Source organism: Anabas testudineus, chromosome 6 (assembly GCF_900324465.2).
Source record: "Anabas testudineus chromosome 6, fAnaTes1.2, whole genome shotgun sequence".
Classification (NCBI taxonomy): Eukaryota; Metazoa; Chordata; class Actinopteri; order Anabantiformes; family Anabantidae; genus Anabas; species Anabas testudineus.
This window is the reverse complement of record NC_046615.1, coordinates 2,273,291-2,300,385: the sequence shown is the minus strand read 5'-3', so window position 1 is coordinate 2,300,385 and position 27,095 is coordinate 2,273,291. Positions and strand designations below refer to the sequence as shown.

The following is a 27,095-nucleotide window of genomic DNA, read 5'->3' as shown; positions in this document are numbered from 1 at the left end:
TTAGAGTTGCAGCACAGTGTAACATTTTTTCTTTTTGTAGGACAATAGTGCCGTCTTTATTCAAAGGAAACGGTGAGGTTACCTGAATCTGTGCTTGTCTGCACTGATTTATTGTTAACTTTATACTTTTAATTGGTAAAAAACAAGAAACATTTTGTTATATTTCACTACATCAATGGTTCCATTCTGACTAAACAGTTCTTCTTTAAATGGTTAGTTTTTGGTTGAGCATATAAAATGGTAATAAATATGTGTTCGAAAATGTGTTATTAACAACCCAACCAAAGAATAATTTGAATAATAAAATAAAAACTGTAAAAAGTAAAAAATAAGCTTTATTGTCTGTTTTCAAATGCTACCTTACAAGCCACTTAAACTAGTTTCTAGTCCAATACCAAGTAAAACCCTGTTACAGGGTTAGTTTGTTACAGCCAAACAGCAGTACTAATAATTTGTATAAATTAACAAAAAGGGGAAAAAAGATTGGTCCAGACAACAGAGATGGAAAAGAGGATCTGTAGCCTAAGGCATAACTGCAGTATAAGGACTTTCAGCTTTTTGTTTTATTTATTTGTTTATTTATTTTCAAATAGTGCCACTTTGGTCACATTATTTCCAACAAACTCAAAGGTTTGTTAAGCATTGATGTCTGGCTTCCTACTTGGGTGGAGTTTCAGGGTGCATTTCTGGATCTAGTGGCAAACTGTATGAAGTCTTTCAAAGTATTCATGAGACCATGAGGCTTTGTTCATCACTGTAGCAGTAACATGACAGTTTCCCATCTGCTGCTTGAGGGCTCGAAGATCACACACATTTAACATCATTTCCCCCCTATGGCTTTTATGCACTGAGATTTCTTTTCTTTTCTCATTATGATGCACTGTAGATGGTGAAAGACTTCCTTTGAGAAGAAATGTTATTTTGGAACTGTCAATTCTCATCTACAGTTTGGCACAAAGTCATTATATACAACACATCTTTTAACAAAACCTTTTTATAACGTTATACCAGTTATATCCAATCATGATACTGTCCCAAAAAAAAATGCACAACGATATACTGTATAATCTTAATATAGTCCATGGTGAGGATACTGTACACTTCTAGTTCCAAGAAACACATGGAGTAGTTAATTGCATGACTGGTAAGAAAGTTAAAATCAGATAGCAGAACTAAGTAGAGACTGTCAGACAGGCCACTGTGGGCTCTGGGATTTTCTCTGGCTCCAGTAAATAACTAGCTAGTGCTAATATCAGAGAGAGAACAGTGTTTTTCTGTCTTTTAAAGTAAGCTCAGAGGCATAGTGGTAAGAGCGACTATTCCCTTAACCAAATAACTCCCTGTGTTTGTAATCATCCACGCTGCTGAAGTGTCTTTGAATAAGACATTGAAATCCACCAGCTCCTGACTTCTGACCACAAGAGAAGAGTTTTCCCTTCTAAAGGAACCAAAAGCTCATCATGTAAGCGTGATGCTAGAAAGCCATCAGCAAGAAAACTGAATACATGATCAATTGTAGGTTGGAAAAGATAGGTTGAGCTACTCTGATTTTATAAAATCATAGTCAAATTTTGTATAAAATCAATCAAGTCAAGTCCAAGTCCAAAAAAAACAAACCACTCAAACACTTAGTTTGCTGTTTACAAGAAGCATCTTCTGACATGTACCAAGCCTCAGTGAAAAATCTTAGAAGCCTGTGGCCAGGAACTGTTGATTTGCATAAATCTGGAAAGGGATTCAGAGTAGTCTCACAGTTAGACCAATTCTCTGTAAATGGAGTTGATTTAATATTGTGGCTACTCCCTAGAGTAGTGGGTGCACTTACTGACTCAACTCAAAATCCTCAGTGAGGTAGAAAAGAACCGTAACAGCTGGAGGAAACGTTAGAGCTGGTTAACATCTCTGTTCATGAGTCAGCCGTGCGCAAAACATTGAACTGGCAGGACACCACAGAGAAGGCTGCTGCTCTCCAAAACATCCCAGCGTCACTGAATGCCTGAATCTTTTCAAAGAGTACCTTGGCATGCCACTGCACTAGTGGGAAAATGTTTTGCATACTGATAAAAACTAAGGCTGAATTGTTTTGGAAGAACATGCAGTACTGCATTTAGTGACGTATGGTGGATTGAGCATCATTTTTGAGGGGGGAAATTAATTTCCATGTCCACTTCCATCAGAAGAAGTTGTGTGATTGACACAATAACTTAAAAAACAAAACACAACTTGGAAATAAATATCTGCTTTTTGCAGTGGCCCAGATCTCAGCCCAACAAAGATGCTGTGGAATGATCACAAGAGAGCCGAGACATAAAAAAAATATGCTTGAGCTCAAGCAGTTCTCTAAGGATGAATGGTTCACAGTTCCCCTTGTACATTGTAGAGGTCTATTCCACAGCTACAGCAGAATGTGGTTCAAGCTGTTATTACTTATTACTTTGCCATCTCTAACTATAAGCTTTATGAAAAAAAAAGTTAAGTTTTAAGTCTAGTATTAAATGTAGAGAGGGTGTCTGCCTCCTGAACCTGAACTGAACTGAGCTGAGCTGGTTGCACAGGAGAGGAGCTTGATAGCTAAAGCCTCTGCCTCCCATTCTACATTTGGAAACTCTAGGAACCACAAGTAAACCTGCAGTCTGAGAACGGAGAGTTCTGCTTGGAAAATATGGAACTATGAGTTCTTTGAGATAAGATGGAGCCTGATTATTAGGTGGTTTAAATTTGAGGAGAAGTGTTTTAAACTCTGGATTTTACAGGGAAGAGAAGCTAACGTACAGTAGGAGAAATATGATCTGTCTTGCTAATTCCAGTCAGAACTCTGGCTGCAGCATTTTGGATTAACTGGAGGCTCTTTAATGAGTTATTGGGACAAACTATTAATAATGAAATACAATAGTCCAGTCTGGAAGTAACAAATGCATGGACTAGTTTTTCAGCATCACTTTGGGACAGGATGCTCCTATTTTTAGCAATATTCCTCAGGTGGAAAAAAGGCAGTTCTAGAGATATCTTTGATGTGTAAGGTGAAGGAGATATCCTGGTCAAAGATAACTCCGAGATTCCTTACAGTATTACTTGAGGCCAATACTAAGTCATCAAGGGTGAGAACATGATTAGACATAGTGTCTCTGAGATTTTTAGGACCAAATAAAATAACCTCTGTCTTGTCTGAATTTAGGAGAAGGAAATTAGAGGACATCCAGGCCTTTATGTCTCTTAGGCATTCCTGAAGTTTGACTAATTGACTAGTTTCTTCTGCTCTCATAGATATATATATAGTAGGGTATCATCTGCATAGCAATGGAAATTTATAGTGTTTCCTAATAATATTGCCTAATGCAGCACTAAGATCTAACAAGGCGAGTATAGAGAGTAGTCCATTGTCTGATGCTAATAGAAGATCATTAGTGACCTTTACCAATGCTGTTTCTGTACTATGATGTACTCTAAATCCTGACTAGGAATCTTTATACAAACTATTCCTGCGCAGGTGATTACCTAATTGCTGTGAAACTACCTTTTCAAGAATTTTAGAGATAAAGGGCAGATTGCAACATTAAAGCCTGTGGTGGGTAGCCTGTTTGTAGATATATTGATCCAATCTAATATGGACGTGCTGATCAAAGGTAAAACATCTTTGAGGAGTCTAGTTGGGATGGGATCTACGAAACATGTTGATGGTTTAGATAAATTTCTTACTGAAGTTAATTCAGAACGATCTACAGGGAATAAGCAGTCTAAGTACGAGTGAGGTTTTACAAATGAATCTTGAACTGTTGTACATATAATATCAAATGCTGAAATAAATCTTAAAACACTAGCAAACAAACACTCGCATACATACACAGTCAAAACCCAAGGTGTGCTGTAGATACGTGCAGGGTACCCTCTGTGTCAGGATGTGCTGCACAGGGTTTGACTTTCTCTGACTGGTTAGAGGGAGGTGAGACTTTTTTTTCTGTTGGAGTTGGTGGGTCTCTGGTAGGTAGAATTCTCAAAGTTTGAATTTTGCTCGTAGAACCGCATCACGGACTTACTTTGTTTCTTCAAAGTTATTTCATTACTATAAATGGACCTTAAATTGTTCCAGTACTCTGAATTCTCTGAACTGCTCAATATTTAACTCCTATGTTTCATGCTGTCGTCTCCTGTACACTGAATGCCGTGTGTGTGTGTGAGAGAGAGAGAGAGAGAGAGAGTGAGAGAGTTTGCATTAATACCTTTCAGTGCGACAAAAGGGAGTCTATTTAGAGGACCACTGGGAGCGCAGAGCAAACTAATAGTCCTCTCATTACAGTCATACCAATTTATAGTGTGTGTGTGTGTGTGTGTGTGTGTGTGTGCGTGTGTGTGTTCTTCAGCCTCCCACCATTCCTGTAAAATCTTGTTGTATATGTGAGCCATGTGAGCACCATGAAGCTTTCAGAAGTGTGTTACAAATCAGGCGAGGGAATTTAGAAAACCTGAGCTGTGGACTGGTAAAAGTTCACTGTTGAGGATTTGGGCAGGAATTTGTTATACAGCTTCACATGTTCATGCCAGTAGCTGTTTTTTATCCTGAGTGCAGTGGAGACCAAACAGTTTGACCACTGTAGAAAAATAAAGACCAAACCAAAGAGAAAGAGGTTCATAGAGATACTGCAGCTAGTTATGAAAGGTAAAGTTCTGTTATAGTCCTTATGAGTATTTATTCTCTCTCTCTCTCTCTCTCTCAGTATGTGTGTTGGTATTTGCATGTTTTTTATGTATACTGAAGTGAGTACTGTTTTGTCTTTCAAATGTTGTATCGCTTAAGTCGGAGATATGAGAATAGCCACAGAACAACAGTCAGTCCTGCTGAGCCTAGAGAACACAACTCTTCATATGGTTGTGTATGTTCATGTGTGTGTGTTTTTCTGTGGTCCATTTGTATCTCAGTCCATGTCCAGACGGCCTTTCTCATGGGAAGATTAGGACATACACAGACGTCTGAGTAATGGCAGCAGCAAACACGTGGTTATTGTCACTTACATGCCTGGCATCTTTCACTGTTTTCTCTCGTCTTTGTAATGGGAAGCTGACGTTGTCTTGAATAATAAACTGTGTGACGTCTGAAGCTGAACCTTGATAAGGTACCATTAATAATTTAGTCCTTACTAATATAGTCAATCAGCTTTGTTCAGACTTTTAGGAGATTTATAACCTTGTTTAACATGTGCAAGTCTTGAGAAAGGATTAAAAATCTAAACCTTCAAGCAAGTGCAGAATTTATTAAGTGTATTTATATTGTTAAAAGGGTTTTTCCAGCGTCTTTACATATCTACTTCTGTATGCCTCCCACTCTCTGCCTCCCTCCTCTTCCTGTTTTCTTTCCTTTTCTTGTCTTTGTTTCTTTACTCTCAGTAGCGTAGCTTTTTAATGCAGCCGCCCACTCTTGATATGCTCAATAAAGATGTTGTTGAAAGCCACAGCCTCTCTTAATTTCCAACCTCACCCCCACTCCCTCCACTCATCCCTGCTATTTGTCTCCCATCCAGCTGGGAGAAACGAGTGGACCAGCGGGGCAGATTCTACTATGTGGACCACAACACCAGAACCACCACATGGCAGAGGCCCACGGCCGAGTCGGTGCGCAACTACCAGCAGTGGCAGAGCCAGCGCAGCCAGCTGCAGGGCGCCATGCACCAGTTCAGCCAGCGCTTTCTCTACCAGGTACTTCAGATACCTTTATGGTATGGCCAGATTTATGTGCACAGGACACACTGTTAGTTATAACTTAACGACACAGGTTTGTAGAAGCTCGAACAAAGGATCTGGCTGACTTCGGCCGGTCTAGTCCAAAGTCTTAAGAGATTTTTTTGTAACCCTTTTTGGCGTGGTTAGCATCAACAACTCTTCTTCTAAGCTCCTCCTGTCCTAGCTGTGCCACACTATTACTGTATTTTGTGTATTTCATATCTAAATATTAAGAAATTAAAGAAAGCTAAAGGATTCTGAAACTTTCAAGCGCCGCTGTAAGGGCAGAACTCAACACAACAAACTAAATGACCACTTCCTGCAAGCTACAGAAATGTAGCTGTAGTGTGTGTCTTTGGAAAGTACGGTCAGAGATTTTTTTTTTTTTTTTGGGGGGGTTGGACTTTTTTATGAGCTAGACAGGAGTGGTGATTTTGAAGAAAATAACATCTCTGGGCATAAAACCAAAACACTCAGCTGAATAATTCTAAAACACCCCCTCAGTGAAAATGAATTGCATACTTGCTAATTATTATTTGTGGGTTCATTACTATAAGTGACAACATTTCCCCTCAGATTACATAGTTACACAGGTTTGATAAAAAAAAATATATATATAAAACATGATTTTTACTGTCATTGCCATAAATGCACCACAGACCTGAAAACATGTTTTTTTTTTTTTTTTGCTCTATGTGACATAGTGCAGTTAGTTGACTCAACAGTCAGAAGGCATCATGTACATTTATCCTTTGGCTTTTTTGCCTATATTTGACAGATTTTAGAGGAAATATTTAATATTTAACATATCTTTAAGTAATAGACAGGAGAATTTGGTAAAAAAGAATGGGGGTGACCCAGCCCGATCCGGTGCACTGCAGTTAAATGGCATGCTCTCTAACCATTCAGCTACCGGGGTGCTCCATTCCATCCACCCAGCTTGTTTTTCCACATATTGATAATTCCAGATATTGTCTTACATTGTCTGCCTGCCTGTAGCCTGGATTTGTTTGACAAACTCTCTTGAGATTTAAGGTGATGATTTTTTTTCTTTGTTACCTTCAGACATTGTGAGAAGAACAGGCAGTTCTTAAAGCTGATTTTAGTCATGTCATGTACTGCTATATACATCAGCAAAAAGCAACTGTTGTTAAAGCTGTAAAAAATAAATGCATTTGAGTAAAAGTACAATATTTTCCTGAATTATAGTTGAGACAATTGTTGAAAATTTAAATAACATTAACATTAATGCAACAGAGAAAGAGATAAACATCATAACAAGTGTCTGTGAAGATTCTCAGTGGTCCAAGTCATGGTTATGCCACTGGACATGTCTTAACTGGACTAAAACCCAGTCCAGTTGCCACTGAACAGCACTTTCAGGATGGCATCATAACAAGTAAAGATGCACCAATCTGACTTTTTAAATCCCTACACCAATACCTGCACTTTGCATATCACTCATTGCCTGAAACCGATCTGATCAAATTGTTGAATTAGTAAACTGTGTACCTTGCTGTGTGGATGACAATGAAGGCTTCCACTTTCCTAACTTTGCAGTATTTCTTCTTGTGTACTAGAGAGATGTTTTTTGAAGACATGGATACGGTAAATATTACAAGGGCAGACTCAACTGCTAGACACATCACAAACAGAGAACTAAAGTAAAAAGGGAGAGATCGGCCACTTTATCCAACACCTGATCGAGCTATTTAGGCAGTATCTGATATTAATATCAGATTGGTGCGTACCGAGTTAATATAAAGGTTGTGTTTATTGTCCACTGGCACTTACCCTATATCTTGGCAAGTGATACATTTGGTATTACTATTCCTCCGGTTGATTGTAACACCAATGTTATTAATGTTACTAAAATGAGTCCATTTAGCAGATGTACACTGCCTGGCCAATAAAAGTCCCCACCTGGATTTCCCTAAGCAAATATGTAAGAGTCTTCCTTTGCATAAACAATGAAATGATGTTTGGTTTTTTTAGCTGGCAACACAGTGAGGCCATCCGACTACCTGAATGCAATGAATGAAGGTTCTTCCATTAATGTTTTTTTTGTTTTATGATGGCAGACAATGCCATTATCCCAGAAGATTACAATGCCAGTATTCACTGAGCTTAAAAGGTCATTCAAAGGGCACGAGTGTCATTTTCACACATGGGTTGGCCACCTCAGACTCCAGCTCTTAACCCTTTTGAGAATCTCTGGGATGTACTGGAGAAGCCCTAATGCTGGTGTCGAATCCCATTGTCAATATGAATTCTCTGTAAAAAAAAAAAAAACTTAACTCTGGAAAGAAGTAAATGTGGTGATACTGGATGAGCTTATACAAACCCACACAATACAATACAATACAATAAAAGCAACAGGTGGTCCAAGAAATATTAGTGTGTGACTTTTTTTTGGCCAGGCAGTGTAATTTCTCCTTTATTAAAGATCAGCATTAGATCTAAGTGCTTTTAGAATACTGAACAAAATATGGATATTGTCTATCTGCCGTGCCACATTTAGCACTACAGGACAGCTCCTTGTTTGGTGGATTTAAACTTTGCCGCTACACAAGAAGTGATTCTAAATGTGAATTTCAGGTACTTTCAGGTGTGTCTTCCAGCAAAGAACTGAAACAAACAAACAGCAGTAACTACATTATACTACTACTACATCTTCCACTGCTTTCTCTCCCACAATTGCTTATTTCACTTGCTTATCAAATAGCACGTAAATAGTTAAATGATACTTGCTTTTGGCTAGGTTCCTAAAGGCTTTGGCTTTTTTAATTAGAAGTTGAGTGCACATCATCAGTAATTATACCTAAATACAAGAGAAGAAAATCAAATCTCCACTGAGTGGAGCTAGTTCAGATGCTGTGGAACAAACTAGCAACCCTCAACCTTACAGTCCACTGTCAAGCAGGTTTTACATCACCACCATGGATTGAAAGGCTGTCGTCCAAAAAAGACACTGCAGCTCCAAAATCGACACCTTCAAGCCCGACTTGAGTTGGCAGCAGACCACATGCACAAAGAAAATGCTTCTAAAGGAAAGTTTGATGATCAAATGGGACTAAATTTTAGGTGTTTTGCCACAATGACCAGAGGTATTAGATGAGATATTCAACCTCAAGAACACCTTCTGTTGAGCACGCTGTTGGTAGAATCATGTGGAACATAACTTCAACACCCAACAGCAAATAATGACTTCAAAACATACATCAAAGCTGGTTGTAAAATGGATAATGCAGGCTTTTGGAATTACCTTCCCATAGTTCTGACCTAAACTAATTGTACAATACATCACCAGTGCTGCAGTCAGAATTGTGCCATAAAGCAAACAAATTTAACTGAACTTTATCAATTGTGCCAGGAAGAGAGGTCAAATATCAGACAGAATTTTGCCAGAAGCTTTTTCTAAAAGTGAAATTGGCTAAAGAATATTAAACCAAATATTATGGATTACGTATGTACATTTTTGCGTTGAAAACCGAAAAAAAAATTAGACCTTATGCTCATTGTCTACAATTAAGAGATTCTGTCGGACTAAGCAGAGTGTCATCAATGTCAAATTGATGAAATACCTGAACAAATAAAAAATTTAATTAATAGCTATGGTAGGATTAATTCAGGCTTTGATGTAACCCAAGGAGACACCATGCACACTCTGTTGACGTAGGATTAGTGTGAGCTGGTAGCGTTCCTAGCTCCCTCCTCTCCCTCAGTGTGTGTGAGAAAAGCCAATAGGCAGGTCTGCCCTGCATGTTGATAGTACACTGCTCAGTCTTGGAATGCCCACACTGCTGATAGCAGTGACTATTTATGGCCCCAGTGTGTGTGAACAAGAAAACACACACAAAAGGGCTCATAGTTTAAATGTGATCACATTCTCTGTCGTCCTCCTAACTTTCGTTGAGTGTGAATGCACTATAAAAAGGCATTACTCCAAAATATCTCAGACACTCATTCATCTTCTTCTGTTGTCATCAGAAATTATGACAGTTTCCTTTTCTGTGTACTATGTGTAGGTCCCTACTGTTGAATCGAGTGCTTGTCTCGTGTGTGTGTTTGAGCAGATGTGTTCACAGAACTGTAATGTTGAGGTGAGGTGCCACATTTTTTTTGTAGCACCTGACAACTAAAGAGGGTCAAGAGGCTAGTCTTAAATGACCATGGCACCGTAATAATTGCACGTGTATATGCATACACACACATATGTTCCCAGTGTAGAATTATGCCAGTGCAAATGAGCATGAGTGTGCATGCATTGAGTTTTTATACATTAGTTTCACACAGATTCTTGGAAGATACCTTTTAGCTGGTCTGCCATTGTGTGTTCGAGCGCGCGCGTGTGTGTGTGTGTGTGTGTGTGTGTGTGTGTGTGTGTGTGTGTGTGTGTGTGTGTGTGTGTGTGTGTGTGTGTGTGTGTGCGTGTTTGCGTGTTTGCAGAGTAATTGCAGCTCGTTAGGAACCCCAGAGAGTGCAGCCTAAGAGTCATTAACTGTTATTTCCGGCTCTCCCATTTCTCCTTCCTTTCCTTTCCTACTAGTCTTCCTTTGCTTTACCTATATTCCTTCATTCACCTCCTTTCCCAACCCTCATTCTCTAAAATCCACCTTTTGTACATAACACTCTTTTCAAATAACTTGTGCCTTTTTCTTTCCATTTTTTCAGTTTTTACCACCCCTCATCCTTCACCCTCAAATCAGCCCTTCCCTCACCTTCCCTCAATTGCTTCCTTCTTCTTAAGCTTCCCACCTCCCCCAGTCTTGACCCTCTGTCCATTCTCGCTGGAACAAGGACCCTTAACAACACCACCTGAATCAGCCCTGTGTTTTATCACTTGCAGCCCTGAACAGAAAACTCACACACGACCACACGGCTGCACCCATGTTTACACACAACCCATTAGTGATCATATTTCCATAAGGCACTTACTTCATGAAAGGACAAAGAACAGAACGTATGTAAAGTGCACTGTTACCAGGCATGTTAACATTTTGTCATGAAGAAAAGAAAGTCTTTCCAACCTAAAACTGTGATTTTATGTTAGTTTTAGACCCAAGTAGAAATGCAGGCGGTATTTATATTGTCAGTCCATATTAGTAGATGTACTTCTGCACAATACAATGTTAAATGTAAACTAGGAAAGTCCCAATCAGAAATCAAGTTTTATTTGTGTGTAACCCTAGCTGGAGCAAAAGCTTCAAAAACATCAGGTTTAAATTATTTAAATGACATGAATAAAGGAATAACTGGAAGATTTGACGTGATGGGATGCTCGAGAGCAGTGGCCCCAACCGCCGGGCCACAGACCAGCACCGGTCGGTGGGTCAGTTGGTACAGAGCCGCACAGAAAGAATACATAACTTACATCATTTCCGTTTTATTTATTATCTGATTCTGAACGATGTTTCATTTTGTAAAATTACCGGATTCTCTCTGCCACATCTGTCTATGACACACTCTTGATGCATGTCAAGGTGCTTGCCTTGGTCACATGTCTTACTTACATCTGGTACCTTCTTAAAGGGGCTGCTCCAGCAGGTAACACATAATACATCACCACTAAATTGAAATTAGCAAGGGCCAGTGAGGGTAAAAGGGCCAGTGAGGAGACAGAAAAAGAATATATTTAGAAAATACCAGTTTTACGCCGGTCGTATCATATTATTTCGTTGCGTTTAACCGAACCACCTTAAAGGCCGGTCCGCGAAAATATTGTCTGACATTAAACCGGTCCGTGGCGCAAAAAAGGTTGGGTACCGCTGCTCTAGAGGCAAGATTTATTGTTGAAAGCTGAAACCATGTGATTTTAATGCAGCACACAGCACTGGCTTAAAATCAGAAGCTACCAGCTAAATATTTTCTAAACTAAATATTTAGTTACTATAATATTTTCTAAACTTTGCTACACATAAATAGCAAGTGAATATCCATTGGTTTTATACTGGTTTGGAAGAGTTGGTGTAAAACACTATATTTAATCTTCGGTTAAATTATTTAAAGCTACAATATAAAGTTACAACTTTTACGATGACAGAGAGGAGAGATACAGACGACAGAGAGGAGAGAGACAGACGACAGAGAGGAGAGAGGGAGAGATACAGACGAGAGAGGGAGAGATACAGACGACAGAGAGGAGAGAGACAGACGACAGAGAGGAGAGAGATACAGACGACAGAGAGGAGAGAGACAGACGACAGAGAGGAGAGATACAGACGACAGAGTTGAGAGAGACAGACGACAGAGTTGAGAGAGACAGACGACAGAGAGGGAGAGATACAGACGACAGAGGAGAGATAATCCAGAATGAACAGACTCCTGTCTGTTCATATTACCCACTGAACTAAACCAGTGTCTTGCATTATGAGACAAAACACAAAGGTTTTGAACACACATACCCACTCAAATCTGAAGTGCGATCACAGAGAGTTCCTAGTCTCAGAGCCCAGTATGACCAGTCCACCAGGATCTGGAGCCACATGCTCAGTTTGATGTATAATATATCGCAGTAAATAGTTAGACATTATAATCCTCCGGAGCTTTGCTTCCAAAAATATTGTGTAACCGGACCCCTTTAAATACTAGTTGAATACCCCTGTTTTAGAGGATATTTATCATTTAAAAAAAGGGTTTATGCAATATGAAATAAGAAGCTGACATAATGAACTTCAAACTTATTCCAACAAAAACGCTTTTCCCGGCTGATCCAAACGACACTGCTGTTGTTGTTGCTGCTACTATTTTATAGCATTAGAACTCACTGACCTCCCCTTTCTACACTCTTCCTTTGCCTCTCTGCTCCCTGCAGATGTAGGAAAACAAGTGGCGAGTTGTTTTTGTGGCACTAGCATGAGTGGAATTTTAATAATTTTAAAAATAATATTTTGTATGTCTATTTTCTAGTAAAAGTGTAAAAGGCTGACCAGCTGAAATTGCCTTTTTCATTTGTAGTGCTGGACCTTGAAACAGGCCTTTATGGCATATTCCTTCTAGATCCATAACACCCAACCTTTCTTTCACAAGCTTCTGCCAACATGCTTCTTTTTCCTTTCTTCCTCGCTTGTTTTCTCAGCCTATTTCTCTTTTTCTCTCTCTCTCTCTCTCTCTCTCCGGCCTCGCTGTGTCTGGAAGCTGCTGAGGAGCTGAATGGTCAGAGCCAGGATGAAGTCATCATGTCTTTATATCATTATATTCTACTTTTACCTTTTTTAGTCACAGAAAACCCATAAGGGTGGGGCGCGGGGGCATAGATTGGCTGTCGATGGGAGCGAGACACACACTCGCACACCCTTTAACCCTGTTATGTGCCCACTCTCGCTCCTCCGGCAGGCCCACTCCTTTCCATCCGAACTCTCTCAGAGTTTCCATGACAGAGCCACTTTACACGGGCAAAGTCATATTTCCTTTTGGGGGAAATGCAGCGTAAGGTGGCATTGACATTCGCTGGCTTCTCTCACTTTTGTGCAGCAATGTGTCAAAGCAGAATGCTTTAAAGGTCCATCAGCCTTGATTTGGAAAATGTTTTTTTGTTTGTTTTTTTCACTTCACTGCAGTCAACAAGGGATAACAGGCCCTACCTACACTGCCCAAACCAGCCCCTGTTTTTAATGCCTTTCCAAATGTATCATTTATTTTTTTGTTCATATTGGAGCTTCTTTTGCTTTTTACAGTTACCAAATAGATTTCATTGCCTCTTTTCCACCAAGCCAGTTCCAGGGCTGGTTTGGAGCCAGTGCTTACTTTCAAACCAGTTCTTTGCATTTCACCAGCCAAAGAACCAGTTCTTGGCTGAAAACGGGTTCCAGATTGGCACCAACTCTTTGCTGGTCTTATACCAAGAACCACTGGCATTAGGGGCTGGGTGTGGGATTATTGTGATCAACAAGAACAACTACAGTGTTGTAAAGACAAAAATAAGTGCATCATTTATTAGATTTGTTTAACTGCTAAAACATCTAAAATGTACTGTGTTGAAGCTAGTTTGCTAGTAATAGGCTAAAGCTAACAAAAGCTAGCATTACATCCTACTTTGAGTTTTAACAAAAAATCGGAATGTTTCACACATTATTGCGGTCCATTGTGACGACAACAAGCAGCTCAAATATTAATTATAGATAATTATTTGGTGTTGGCGTTGCTTTGAAAGTGGAGACACAAGCAGATGTCTGCATTGACTCTGACCCAAGTAACCCGGTTTGCAAGAACCAGTTCAACCAGCACTAAACAGCCCCTGGTTTATGCTGGTGGAAAAGGGTTAACTTTGTATTTACAGCTACACTGCAACATTATCCAGCATAACATATTGTCTTTGGAGGCTCCAGTCCAGTTAATGAAGTTGTTTGTGATATGCCTAACTAAACATGTTTCAGCATGAAAACCCATCAGTAGTCGCTAATTCCCAACAAGTGTCTTTTCAGCTACTTTTCCACTCAATGCGATATATTTATGTGTGTGTGTGTGTGTGTGTGTGTGTGTGTGTGTGTGTGTGTGTGTGTGTGTGTGTGTGTGTGTGTGTGTGTGTGTGTGTATTTCAACATAAGAACATACACATTGACTGACTGTTTGCCACGGACAAACTTTCCACACAGTCTTTTTTATTTTTTCAGTGTGTGTGCGTGAGCGCAGGCTGAGTAAACCCCACAACAGTTTCCAGGCTCAGGGTGAATAAAGGTGCCTTTTGTCAGGCCCGGGTTGGGTTGGGGGTGGTGGGTGATGAGGCGTGGTGGGTGGGGCAGTAGGTTGGAGGTGTATGTGTGTGTGTGTGTGTGGGGGTGTTCAGTCTGGAACAAGCATGAATGTTCCCTCAGTTCCCTCAGACATCGCACTTTCCTGCCTACTTTCACAGCAGCACTAGAGAAAAGAGGCAAGAGAAAAGAGGAGGAGGACGTCAGGGTGGAGAAGGGAGGGGTGCCAGGGTGGTGGAGATGGAGGCGCAGGAGGAGGAGTGTGAGGTGGGGTGCGTTTGAGGAGGTGAGCGGGAAGCCGGGGAGGGGGTGGGGCTTGCGTCCAGCCAGTGAGCTCATTGGAACAGCTTTGTTGTTTTATCCTCCTACCGAGCGTGTAGTTTTTGGAAGGCATACGAGCGGCTGGCCGGCCAGCTCCCTCAGTCGCCCCTCACCGTTGCAGCAGTGAGGAGCCAGCCCCTCCACTTCCTGCACTTAACACTGGCACACACACACACACCATCCTGACTTACCCACAGGTACCATCCTGGTTCTGTGAGTTAGCAATACTTTACCTTCTTGATTACCAGCGTTTTGGACAACTGAGCTGAGTGAGTTTTCTTTTCCTTTCTTATTTTTTCTTACTCATTTACAACTTTTTTATTTTTATCTTTTTTTACTTTCATCGTCCTAACACGCCGATGAGAAGCTGAGCGTCAGAATTACTCACAGTTTTGTAAAAAGGACAAACGCTGAGTGGCAGCAGGAGAAGGACAAGAGCAAGAGGAGAGACAGAAAGGTGTCTCTAACCTGGATTTGTTTTGTCTGTCTGCTTCTCCTTTAGCCGTCCGGTGCCTTGGTGGAAAATGACCCTCTGGGCCCTCTGCCTCCTGGATGGGGTAAGTTTGCCACACTCATACACTCCTCATACACTCGCACACACACTCCAGGCAAATATCATTTTACAGAGGTGAGCTGAAACATTGGTCTTGAAGTTTGGTCTCAGTCAGCAGACTACAGTAGGTTTTAGTCAGTTTGTCCTCCGTACCTGCGAGGAGGTGTCACTGTTGAAATTAATCTGCTCAGTCAGAACTGTGGATTCGTGACTCTGAGCTGTTTTCAGTCGAAACCTGCAAACCCTTACAGTCTTGTGTAGGTATTTTTGAAGTGGTTTGCCAGTGGTCAACAAGTTCCAAACTCCAGTCTCTGGATTTTGTCAATTTAAGTTTGTTTACCGCAGGCGGCTATGAGGGAGTTAGGTTTAGGTGAAAGTGTTGCAAAAAGTTTGCAAGTTCTAACAGAGCCCTGTGCACATTTTTGATGATTTTAGGTATTTACGTAACATTAGGAACAGTGCCGGTTTTGTGGCTTTTGCTATTTGCTCCAGGCTGTTTTCTGCAGTCCCCACTGAGCAGATCAGTTATTGATTGATGTATTGATAACAATCATTCATTGCAATCATAGAAAACCTGGATAAAACATATTTAGGTATCTTTTCAGTACTCATGTTATTTCAATGTATCACAGTACAACAGTGCATGCTCTCATTACCCTCAAGTCCACAAATTACAGACGCAGCATTACTGACTGACTGACTGATGGTTTTTCATCATCCAACATTTTTCCCCAAATGAGTAATATCATCGGCTTCCATGCAGAATCACACACATTCATTCATAAGTGAATGTTGCTGGCAGCCTGCGTCCCACCAACATTTTCAAAGATTATCATCCCCCCCACCACTCAAAAGAAAAAAAAAAACCCTCACTGCCCATGATGCCTTTTCAGCATGTCGCGGTGCCTTAAGATGGAGGAGAAGGCAAAGAGACAGTGGCAAATGAAAGAAACTGGAAGTGGGGAAGTGGATGGGAGGGTTTGGTGGGATGGGGGGTGTTGAACTGGATAGAAAAAGAGGGGTGGGGGTAAGTTGAGAGAGAAAGCTAGTAAGAGTTGCAATGTGAGCCCCACAGTTTCTGGGCCCTACGCACACTCCTGTTAATGAGAAAAAGATGTCAGAGCGACAGAGGGAGGAGGATGGGGCACCAGCTACTCTCTCTTGAGACCAGTGCCCTACAGTACACACACACACACACACACACACACACACACACACACACACACAGTTTACCTGCTTCCATAAACTATAATGTGTCTTTAATATGCTTTTAGTGCACTCCATTCAACTGTTTAACTTTTATTGAAATGAAATCTTTCATATTTGTGGTCACTTCAACTCAGACACCTCTTCTGCTACCATAATTCCACACTCCCACAGACACTTAGGTTCACCCTGGTGCGGTATTCACAACCGAGCCACAGTGAAATACCACACAGACTTGTTGGTTTTCTATCACACTGGTGCCATATTTTCCTCACCCAGAGACACAGTCTCTGTAAGTCTCTAGTGATTTATCCCACATTATTTTTTTGTGTGTGTGTGTCCACAGAGAAGCGTCAAGACAATGGCAGAGTGTACTTTGTCAACCACAACACACGGACGACACAGTGGGACGATCCGCGGACCCAAGGGTAAGACTGTGAGCTCGAAAAAGCGATAGTGTGTGCATGTGCTTGTTAGATGGTATGTCGCTTTTGGGTGTTTGCTTGAACAGAAATATATGATCATCATATGACCACGGAGTGAGTCAGACATTATGAGATAATCGGTTACAAACAGGGAATTTTATTAAATTAAAATAAATAGTTAGATTTCCCAAAGGAGGGAAATTTAAAATTTTTAAAAAATGAGCGAGTTTACACAAACACGTAAACCTTTATTTGACATGTGGGCTGTTCTGAGCTGAAAACGAACATTCGTTGGCAGAAGGGGAGTTTCTACGGTTGTACTGCAGGCGATGCGACTGCTCCCAAACTCTAATCCACCAGAGGGATTTGGAAACTTTTTTCCAGTTGAACTGATCATTTTTCTTGCATCACCCTCTGTGTCATTGACATTTAAACACTCCCAGAGATCTGTCACATGGTTTTTCTTCTTACCTCACTGCACCTTTAACTCTCTGTGAGGCCAGCTGGTATAAATAGATGAGCTTTCCTGTCTTTGCACACTTGTAGTGCAAATCTCTGCATTTCCCCCTCCCCCCCCTTCCACACATTTCAGATTGAATTTTTTTTCAGGCTGCTGAACATACAAACATGGCATTCATCTTCATCACTATATGGAAACATAAGCTGGAGATGTGGTTACGGCCCCAGTTTTAGGCCTCTCCTCTATTACTGTTACATTCAAGTCACAGAGCTACAGCAAGGATAGCCACCCTATAGCAAATCTGTGAGGTAGTTAAACACCACTTACTGCTGTTCTGAAGGTGTTTACAGCATTTTCAGAGACTATTCTGACCACCTGGATGAGAAACAATTCAAAATACAAAAAGAAAAGTTTCCTTATCTGAACACATAGAGTAGCAGTTACATGTCCTGGTCAAGCATTTCAACATTAGGTGGAGCGGCTGTAGCTGTAGTTGGTTAAGCAGTCGAGTCGAGTGCTTCGTCTTGCTGCTCGCCGCTACACTGGTCTCCAGTGGTTTTGAAGCAATCAGACATGCCTTTAGAATCCAGCATGGCGTGGCCAGCGCAGGTTGTGCTTTCATTATTTTAGAGCCACAGGTTGGTGGGAGGTGTGTCATAGTTTCATCATCCCACCCACCCCTCCGGCTGGGACCGTGCTCACTGCCCCTCTCCCTGTTGCAGGATGATCAAGGAGCACCCCCTGCCCCCGGGCTGGGAGATGAAGTACACCCCAGAGGGAGTCCGATATTTTGTGGACCACAACTCACGCACCACCACCTTTAAAGACCCCCGACCTGGGTTTGAGTCAGGGTAAATATTCTCTGCCCTTCCTCCCAAACCTGTTTTTTTTTTATCTACTTTTTTTTAAGAAATACAATGTCATAGACTGAGGCAAATAGTTTCTCAGGAAATTATCTCAAGACAAAAAAACCCTTCTAAAAATCAGCTGCTTTATCAATTTCCAAAATATTACACAATGATTTTGCCAAAGTCTGACATAACTGCACTGTATTAAAGTATTAATTTCGAGAACCCCCTCATTATGTGAAAACCATAAAGATCATAAAAAAGACCAAAACTGTCCTTTGAACTTTAAACATGATCATTACATTCTCTCCATCGCCTTTCGTTTCTTTGCCTGTTTTTAAATATTTCAGACAGAGTCAACTTCAGCATATATGTAACAATGCCAAAAGGTCACATTTTACTCCAGCAACGTGTCCATGCTATTGCACACACACAAACACACACACAAACACACACACACACACACACACACACACACCTCCTCTCAGCTAATGGATGTGTGCCGTGCCTTCGAAGCAGCCTCAAATCTCAGCAAAGTCTGGAGAATGTGCACATGCACTGTGGGCTTCGCTGGCATGCGTGTTTGTCTGCGTTTCCGTTCAGCATGCGAGTGTGTGTTTGCTTGTGTGGTCTCCACTGTAGATGGTGTGGTTTGTGTGTGTGCACGAGTGCATCTGCGAGCAGCTTTTGTTTTTTTGTTTTTTTTGTTGTTGTTTTTTGCTGAGATTTGAACATATTCTTAGAGCTGAGGTCTTCTGAAAGAGTTGTCACTGTCCTTTTTTTTTTTTCTAATCTGCAGGGGTGTGTGTGTGTGTGTGTGTGTGTGTGTGTGTGTGTGTGTGTGTGTGTGTCTGAATGTGGCCAGGGCTCTGCCGCTGCGGTCTTCATTTCCTAACCTAAACCAAGATGTGCCTGGCAGCTTGGCGGGCACAAACTCGACACATTAGCAGCCTCCTCCTGCTCTTTCTTCTTCTTCTTCTTCTTCTCTCCATTTCATTTTCTCTTCCTTTCCTCCCATTATCTGTCTAACTCGCTCTTTCCTTCTGTCTGCATCTGAGCCTCGCCACTGCTGACAAGGCACATATCCTGCGTGCGTGCGTGTGTGTGTGTGTGTGTGTGTGTGTGTGTGTGTGTGTGTGTGAGAAGTAGGTTGGTGGAGCTTATACTAACACAGCTGCAGGCCCAGACTCACCTCTGTGTTTGAGACCCACATACGCTGAGTCGTTATTTAGAGCAGGATGACTGATGTGAATTTAATATTTACTCTGAGTCTCTGGGCCGCAGAGAACATTAGAGCTTCTTAAAGCAGCAGTTTGTGCAGCTGATCTGTCAAAAGCCAGAAACACGACGTCAAAGTCAGTTTGTTTGTTTCAGGTGATTATGTGGAATTCTTGAATCAGGATTCCAACAGATTTTTATTTAAATGGTGTAAAAACGTGTTTCTCTTTTCTCCTTTACATCTATGTGTGTGTGTGTAGGTCACGGCAGGGCGGTTCACCTGGAGCCTATGACCGCAGCTTCAGGTGGAAATACCACCAGTTCCGTTTCCTGTGCCATGTAAGTAACTGAAGTCTGCAGCTGCAAACGTTTCTCTCTCCGCACACTTCACCTTCTTTGTGTTGTTGGACTTGGGGTCTTGTTGCCCAAGTTCTGCAAAAACACATTTCTACATGTATCCAGCAGTGCACATGGATTTGTCTGCTCAGGGTCTGAGCTAAGACACAGTGCTGCTGTTTCAGGAGGAGATTTCTCAGAGGAGAATTTTGATTTAAAACTTATGTGCAGGCAGAATTCTCTAGTACAGTATCTGTAAAATATCTCTATAACACGTGCATCTTAAAAAGAGCATTTTCACATTCCAAACTGAATTGTTTTCATGTAAAGCTTAAAGTTGGGTAAAGTTGCTGTGTTCCTCTGTCTAGTCCAATGCCTTGCCGAGCCATGTGAAGATCTCCGTGTCCAGACAGACACTGTTTGAGGATTCGTTTCAGCAGGTCAGAGATGCACAAAACACACATCTCTCCAGTTGTCTGTCAGTCTCAGACGTTGCCTGTCAACATGCACCATGTGTGTGTGGCAAATATCTGTTTCGTCCTCAGATCATGAATGTGAAGCCATACGACCTGCGTCGCAGACTCTACATCATTATGAGGGGAGAGGAGGGGCTGGACTATGGCGGCATCGCCAGGTGAGAGCAACAACGAAACAAGCACATCCTGTCATCTTGTCAGGGTTTCTTTTCCACGTTTGGTTTTAATGTTGGTGACGGCGATAGTATGTTTTCTCTTCCTGCCACTTGTGCAGCTCTGCAGCAGCAGTAAAGTTGGTGGTTACTGCAGTTTGAGGCAGGATTGAAACATTCTCTAAAGATTAGAAAAAAAGGCGAATGAGGATTCCATAACCATTTTGTCATCTGTGTGGAGGTTGGTGTGTCAGAGATTCGTATGTGTGGGATGAAATTGTGGATGACTTAATATCTCTAAACGTCACCTGCTACCCTCCTGCAACATTTGTGTCCTCCATCCACCCATCACATGTATCCATCCTGCCCCCTGCGTCTGCTGTGTTTCAGGTCTTTCTCTCTATATGTATGTTGTTATTTTTCTGTTGGTGGTCTTCTCATTTTTCTGTTTGGTTTTGCATTGTGTGTCTGTCTCCGGTGTCACGTCAGTGGTTTTACCCTATGGTAGGTGACATCATGCTGTTCTACCACAGGGTAGAACCACGGACGGGATGTTGGGAGGTGTCTCCGTCCGTCCGTCCGTCCGTCAGTTCATACACCCCACACCCCACCCTCCCATATACCCCAAGGGGAAGGGCAGGGGCCTTGGGAGCGCTTGGTTCTGGTTCTGGTTCTGCAGCTGGTGGTGGCGCTGCTCTCTCTAACATGCATCCTTCCACAGATGTTCCACTGTCTTTTTAAACATTCTGCTCTGTTTTATTTATCTGTAATATTAAATGTTTTGTCTTCCTGTAATATTTGTGTCAATAATTGAGCTGCAGATTTGTAAATGTGCTGTTAATTTACACCAAGATCCACAGTAGGTGAATAAAAACACATATTTGCTGCTCTACACCAGACTGCTATTTTAAAAAGCCGACATTTAGAGAGAAGTCTCATCAAAGGAATCAGAAGGTCAATGCAAATCACATGCTGAGTTTGAGCCATCATGTAGTTAGTCCAGCTTTTCACGCCACGCTAAATACTTATTGTAGCTTGGTGTAAAGACTGGAAGCTCAAGTTAATAAAATCCAACCACAAGCAGTTCTAAAGCTCGACATAATCTGAACCAAAGCCAATGTGTAATAATGTCAATTTATGGTTTTACGTAAAGTTGCATCATGGAACTATTTCTGGTCTGGGAGCAGAATCTTCCTCAAATTGTCACTCTGAGGTCTGCCAGGAAACTTGTGGAGGCTCCAGGACGTCACAGTAGAGATATAAAACTCACATTATTTAATCAAACAGAATGAACAGGCTAAAGTTAAGCATGTGAAGCTTTACTCAGTCACACACTCTGCTGAAACCACTTCATGTGTAAATTAGAATTGTGCTTTTGTTGATGATGATCTGTCCTTGCATTAAATGTACTGTGCTTTTAGCATTTCCCTGTATTTGTTATGTCTTCATCTTTTTGTCATCGATCTGAATCATCATCTGCTCTTGTTCTTGGATCACAGTTTGTTTTGCCTCCACCAACATTTTTGTTTTAGCTTAAGATGATAAAAGTAGCTGCTTCACTTCGAAGCAGCCAACATGATACCTCTCACATGTTACATTTTCCAGCATCATATCATTGAATGACTTTATTGCCATCATGGCAGCATGTCCCTGCTGGGATCTGATCTGGTCGTGCCTTCTTCTCCTGCGTTAATGTCTTTTGTCCTCTTGCTCTGCAGGGAGTGGTTCTTCCTGCTGTCCCACGAGGTCCTGAACCCCATGTACTGTCTCTTTGAATATGCCGGCAAGAACAACTACTGCCTGCAGATCAACCCGGCCTCCTCCATCAACCCCGACCACCTCACGTACTTCCGCTTCATCGGCCGCTTCATTGCTATGGTGAGCTTTACTATTAGTTTTAGTCAAAGCAGACTTTGATTTGTTTTCAGGGATGTTCATGGTCTTTTCAGTTTATTTATTATCTGAAGTAGAAAGATAGCTTAGTTGATCAAAGTTTAACATCAGCTCACATTTGATCCATTCTGGTCAAAGCAAGATATTGGGAACACGTGGAGTGAATTTCATTACATGTGGCACAAACGTCTGCGTTCTGTGGTTACCTGATGTTGGAACGACCTACCCATCTACCAACAGCTCTTCCTAGAGCACTTTACTTTAAAGTTCTTCTCCTTGGCTTAAATATTTGCTACTTTGTACCTCATTTGTAGGTCGCTCTGGATAAAAGCATCTGCCAAATAACTAAATGTAAATGTGTGGACTCACTGATTACAATGAGTCTAGAACATGCGTAAGGACATAAACTGAACTGTTAGGTGGTGTTGCATTGATATCTCATGAGTCAGACATTGTAATAAGAGTGCAACACTAAATCTGTCCTTTTCTTAAAAGACACAAGTGTTCATAATGAAACCTGGCAGTTCTGCACAGGACGTGTGACGATGTGCAGGCCACTTGTTCACCAGGATCTTTTTTTTCTTTTTTCTTTTTTTTTAAGATTTGTCTGACGCAGTAGTTCAGAAACCTCACCATCTACAGTGTATACATGATGTACAGTGTGTACTCTAATGTCATTTCTTTGGGATCAACTCCAAAAGCCATTAGTTCCCAAAACCGACACCCTCCTTCCGTCTGCCACCGCACCCCTCACCCACACCATGACCTCACTGCCACACCCAGCCCACAGCTGCCAGCAGCTGCCTATATTTAGTCAGAAAATGCATTTTGCTCACTTCTACAAAGACGACAACTCTTTACTTCCAAACCCTCTTACTCTCTGTCTTCTATTATCTTTACTTTCTCTTTTTTTACCCACCATCTTTACCCCATCTGTGTGTGTGTGTGTGTGTGTGTGTGTGTGTGTGTGTGTGTGTGTGTGTGTGTGTGTGTGTGTGTGTGTGTGTGTGTGTGCGTGTGTGTGTGTGTGTGTGCGTGTGTGTGCGTGTGCGTGTGTGCGTGTGTGCGTGCGCATGCACTGGCTCACTGGCTGTGAGACAGACACATGGTTGGTCAGGATACAGTAGGACAGAACAGACTGTGACTCAGTCAGTCATTGGGTGTCTGTGTTGTTTTTGGCTCATCACAGCTCTCTGTGGGTTTTTTTTTTCTTTTTTTTTTTCTTTTAACATGAAACTGCGACATCTGGATGAATGTGTTCAATTTACTGTTCCTCACACACACACACACACACACACACACACACACACACACACACACACACACAGGAAAGATTCTGACTGTGCATGAACTTCTTTTACATTAAGAAAATAGGAATGAAGGCTTCTTCTATGTTTGTTTATATGTTTGTGTATGTACAGTAAGCAGATGTGACTTCAGTAAGAGAGGCAAGCACAACTATATCCGGCTGCTGTGATTCCTCATATAAAAGCCTCATTCATGTCTCCGGTAGAAGTGAGTGACTGTTGAAGCATAAATGGGAACCAGACAATTCACAGTGACTCATCAGTACAAACACTAAAAATATCTATCATTTTTCAAGAACAAATTTAAAACATATGGTCAGAAAATAGCACAAAAGTGTGGAAAACTCTCCCATCAAACTGGACGTAGTGAATTCCTACTGTCTGTAAGCATTGAATTAGTTTCTTATTGGAGTTTGTAATGTAACAAATCCTCCCTGCAGGCTCTGTACCACGGAAAGTTCATTGACACTGGTTTCACGCTGCCGTTCTACAAGCGAATGCTGGACAAGAAACCTACTCTCAAAGACCTGGAGTCCATAGATCCTGAGTTCTATAACTCCATCATGTGGGTCAAGTAAGTAATGAGCAGTTAACAGTTTGGTCTCTCAGTGGGTTTGTGTGCTCACATATGTAGAAGAGGAGGGAAATAATGTGCCTTTGATAGGTGTGTGAGAATGAGCTCTCCTGTGTGTGTGTGTGTGTGTGTGTGTGTGTGTGTGTGTGTCCAGGGAAAACAACCTGGAGGAGTGTGGCGTGGAGCTGTACTTTGCACAGGATATGGAGATCCTCGGGAAAGTTTCCACTCACCAGCTGAAGGACGACGGAGAGAACGAGCTGGTCACTGAGGAGAACAAGGAAGAGTACATCAGGTCAGTTGGCATGAACTCACCTGAGGAGACGAGGAGGTGATTCCTCTTCAGGAAAACAAAGCTGGAACCAAACCATAAAACTCAACCACTCTTCCTTCCCCTAGCCTGCTCACAGACTGGAGATTCACCCGCGGGGTGGAGGAGCAGACCAAAGCCTTCCTGGATGGCTTCAACGAGGTGGTTCCCCTGGAGTGGCTCCGCTACTTTGACGAGAAGGAGCTGGAGGTGAGGAAGAGGTGTTAGATGGAGGGTTGGAGGTCTACTTCCACTGGGTTTGAAAGAACACCCTCTGAAAAGTCAGGAAATAGCACTACATCTGAAATCTTATTTAAATATGTAGAATGTAGACTAAAAATGTATAAACCTTTTTAATATAATAAACTGTCTATTCATAATGAGTCCATGTTGCAGCAGCAGCCAGTCTTCCAGTGACAGTGAATTCCACTGACTCACCAGGACTGTGTGTTAAACCCGTCCTGCTCCAGTGTTGTCCTCCTGTGCTGTCCTGCTGATGAAGCAGAAATGACCAAGCTGCACTCGCTGCATTTTAATTGTCTTTCCTCTGTCTTGTGCGATGCAGCTGATGCTGTGTGGGATGCAGGAGATCGATTTGGCCGACTGGCAGAAAAACACCATCTACAGACATTACACCAAAAACAGCAAGCAGATCCACTGGTTCTGGCAGGTACGCACACCATACTTCAGTGAGCACACACACACTCACACACACACGTCTGCTAGGATGATGTGTTCCCGATAACGAGGTTGTGTTTGTGCAGGTGGTGAAAGAGATGGACAACGAGAAGAGAATCCGTCTGCTTCAGTTTGTAACAGGAACCTGTCGCCTGCCTGTCGGAGGCTTCGCTGAGCTCATAGGTAAACACCCAGATTCCCACATGCATCCATGTTCATACTCTAGTGTAATAGAATAATAATAAAGTGTTGTCATGGTTTAGGAAGTGAAGTAAACATATTTTGGCACAGGTTCAGCACATACTATCAGCTTGTCTTTTTCTCTTCTCTCTTGATTTCCTGGTTAATTCCAGTTCTTTAAGCTATCCCGTAGATTTTTCACATTAAAAGCATCCCAACCTCACAGTTAATGGTGGTGTGAAAATACTACAGTCAGGAAGTGGAACAATTGGGAAAAAATAATAAAAATTGAAAATGTAATTTTACTTAGTTTGTTTGTTTGTTTTTGTTCTTTTAACGCCTGCAGGAAGTAATGGTCCCCAGAAGTTCTGCATAGACAAGGTGGGGAAGGAGACTTGGCTTCCAAGAAGCCACACATGGTAAGCTGCTGCCTCATTATTCATTTGTTTTGTTTTATTGTGCAGAAAAATATAAGTTCAGAGATTCACTTTCTGTACAAGAGGAGGACTCTGGGATGTGACTGAATGTTGAACCTAGCTGTCTGCTAGCGTTAGTACAGTGGCTGTGCTACCTCAAGTGTTTTGTGTTGCAGTGGTATTTGAGACTTCATAGACTTGAGTGACAGATATGAAAACAGTTCCATCTGGGTATTTGTGAAGCCAATAATGGGAACGACTTATAGTGACCCTGCCTGTCTCGTCCACACAGCTTCAATCGTCTGGATCTGCCGCCCTATAGAAGCCTGGAGCAACTCAGAGAGAAACTCCTGTTCGCCATAGAGGAGACGGAGGGATTTGGACAAGAGTGACGCAGGAAGCGCTCACAAGACGACTAAAGATCAGTGAATTCAGTGGAATTGTTTTGGGTTTTTTTAATTGTTATTCTTTGATATTTGTTAATCACAGGGCTGAGAAATCACCTATCATCTATAGCCCCTTACCTTCAGGAGGGTCATGTTTGTGAACTGAATCATGAATTAAGTTGGAGAAATGTAGAGGAGGAATGTGTGTGTGTGTGTGTGTGTGTGGCTGCTCACGTTAATGCCGCTGTGTAATGGCAATGCATATGAATGGTGTCTATGTATCTGAGGGCTTGACAGGATAGCACATACACCTCTGCTCACCGCTTAGAAACTCACCGACCCCAGACAGCAGGATAGTCTTAATATCAGCAGCGACTCACCACAACAGCACAGCTACCCACAAATACAGTATAACATATCTACCAGAGAGAACTACATTTTTAAACATTTTAAAGTGTCGAGAGAGAGAGAAAGGAAGTGCGTCAGGTGAATTGAGTGAGAGTGTGTGTGTGTGTCTTTATAGAGAGACAGAGAGCCATTATCACAAACTAGTGCACCTCTGTTACAGAGGCTAGAGAGATGAGATGTGATTTAATTTTTTATTTTTCTGTCACTTGTGAAATTCAGCATTTTTCTCCTGTACATAACTAAAATAAAGAGATTTCAATCTTGAGCTGTGTTGCTTTTATTTAGTTTTGTAGCTTGGCACAACACAACGTACTCAAAGTGTAGTTGTACTTACTTAAAGTTTCATCATAAAATCTGCTTAGTCACATCGGAAGGAACTGGTGAACGGGGATTCGTGTTTGTGAATGTGGATAGAGCTGTGCCAGAACCAGCAGCGTTTTCCACACACTCATGCCTCGTTTTGTGGTTTGCTGCCAGGATCACAGTAATGGAAAATACAGATTTGGATCTAACCATCCAAACAAATGTTTCATATGCAGTATCTCC

At 41.7% G+C, this 27,095-nt stretch overlaps 1 protein-coding gene across 2 annotated transcripts in view; it reads left to right on the top strand.

Moving 5' to 3' along the window:
- Positions 1–26,814, top strand: part of wwp2 (WW domain containing E3 ubiquitin protein ligase 2) — a 46,897-nt gene extending 20,083 nt beyond the window's left edge. Inside the window, exons 10-24 of one of the 2 annotated variants that reach the window (XM_026364957.1) lie at positions 5,514–5,688; positions 15,226–15,280; positions 16,829–16,910; positions 18,090–18,218; positions 19,694–19,772; positions 20,138–20,209; positions 20,315–20,403; positions 22,116–22,275; positions 24,038–24,171; positions 24,326–24,466; positions 24,571–24,691; positions 25,047–25,151; positions 25,246–25,342; positions 25,686–25,758; positions 26,048–26,814. In XM_026364957.1, coding sequence (XP_026220742.1) covers positions 5,514–5,688; positions 15,226–15,280; positions 16,829–16,910; positions 18,090–18,218; positions 19,694–19,772; positions 20,138–20,209; positions 20,315–20,403; positions 22,116–22,275; positions 24,038–24,171; positions 24,326–24,466; positions 24,571–24,691; positions 25,047–25,151; positions 25,246–25,342; positions 25,686–25,758; positions 26,048–26,147 — 1,612 coding nt within the window. In that variant the 3' untranslated portion in view covers positions 26,148–26,814. The remainder of the gene's footprint in view (positions 1–5,513; positions 5,689–15,225; positions 15,281–16,828; positions 16,911–18,089; positions 18,219–19,693; positions 19,773–20,137; positions 20,210–20,314; positions 20,404–22,115; positions 22,276–24,037; positions 24,172–24,325; positions 24,467–24,570; positions 24,692–25,046; positions 25,152–25,245; positions 25,343–25,685; positions 25,759–26,047) is intronic. The other variant, XM_026364958.1, reaches the window with a different exon arrangement.
- Positions 26,815–27,095: the final 281 nt, after the last annotated feature.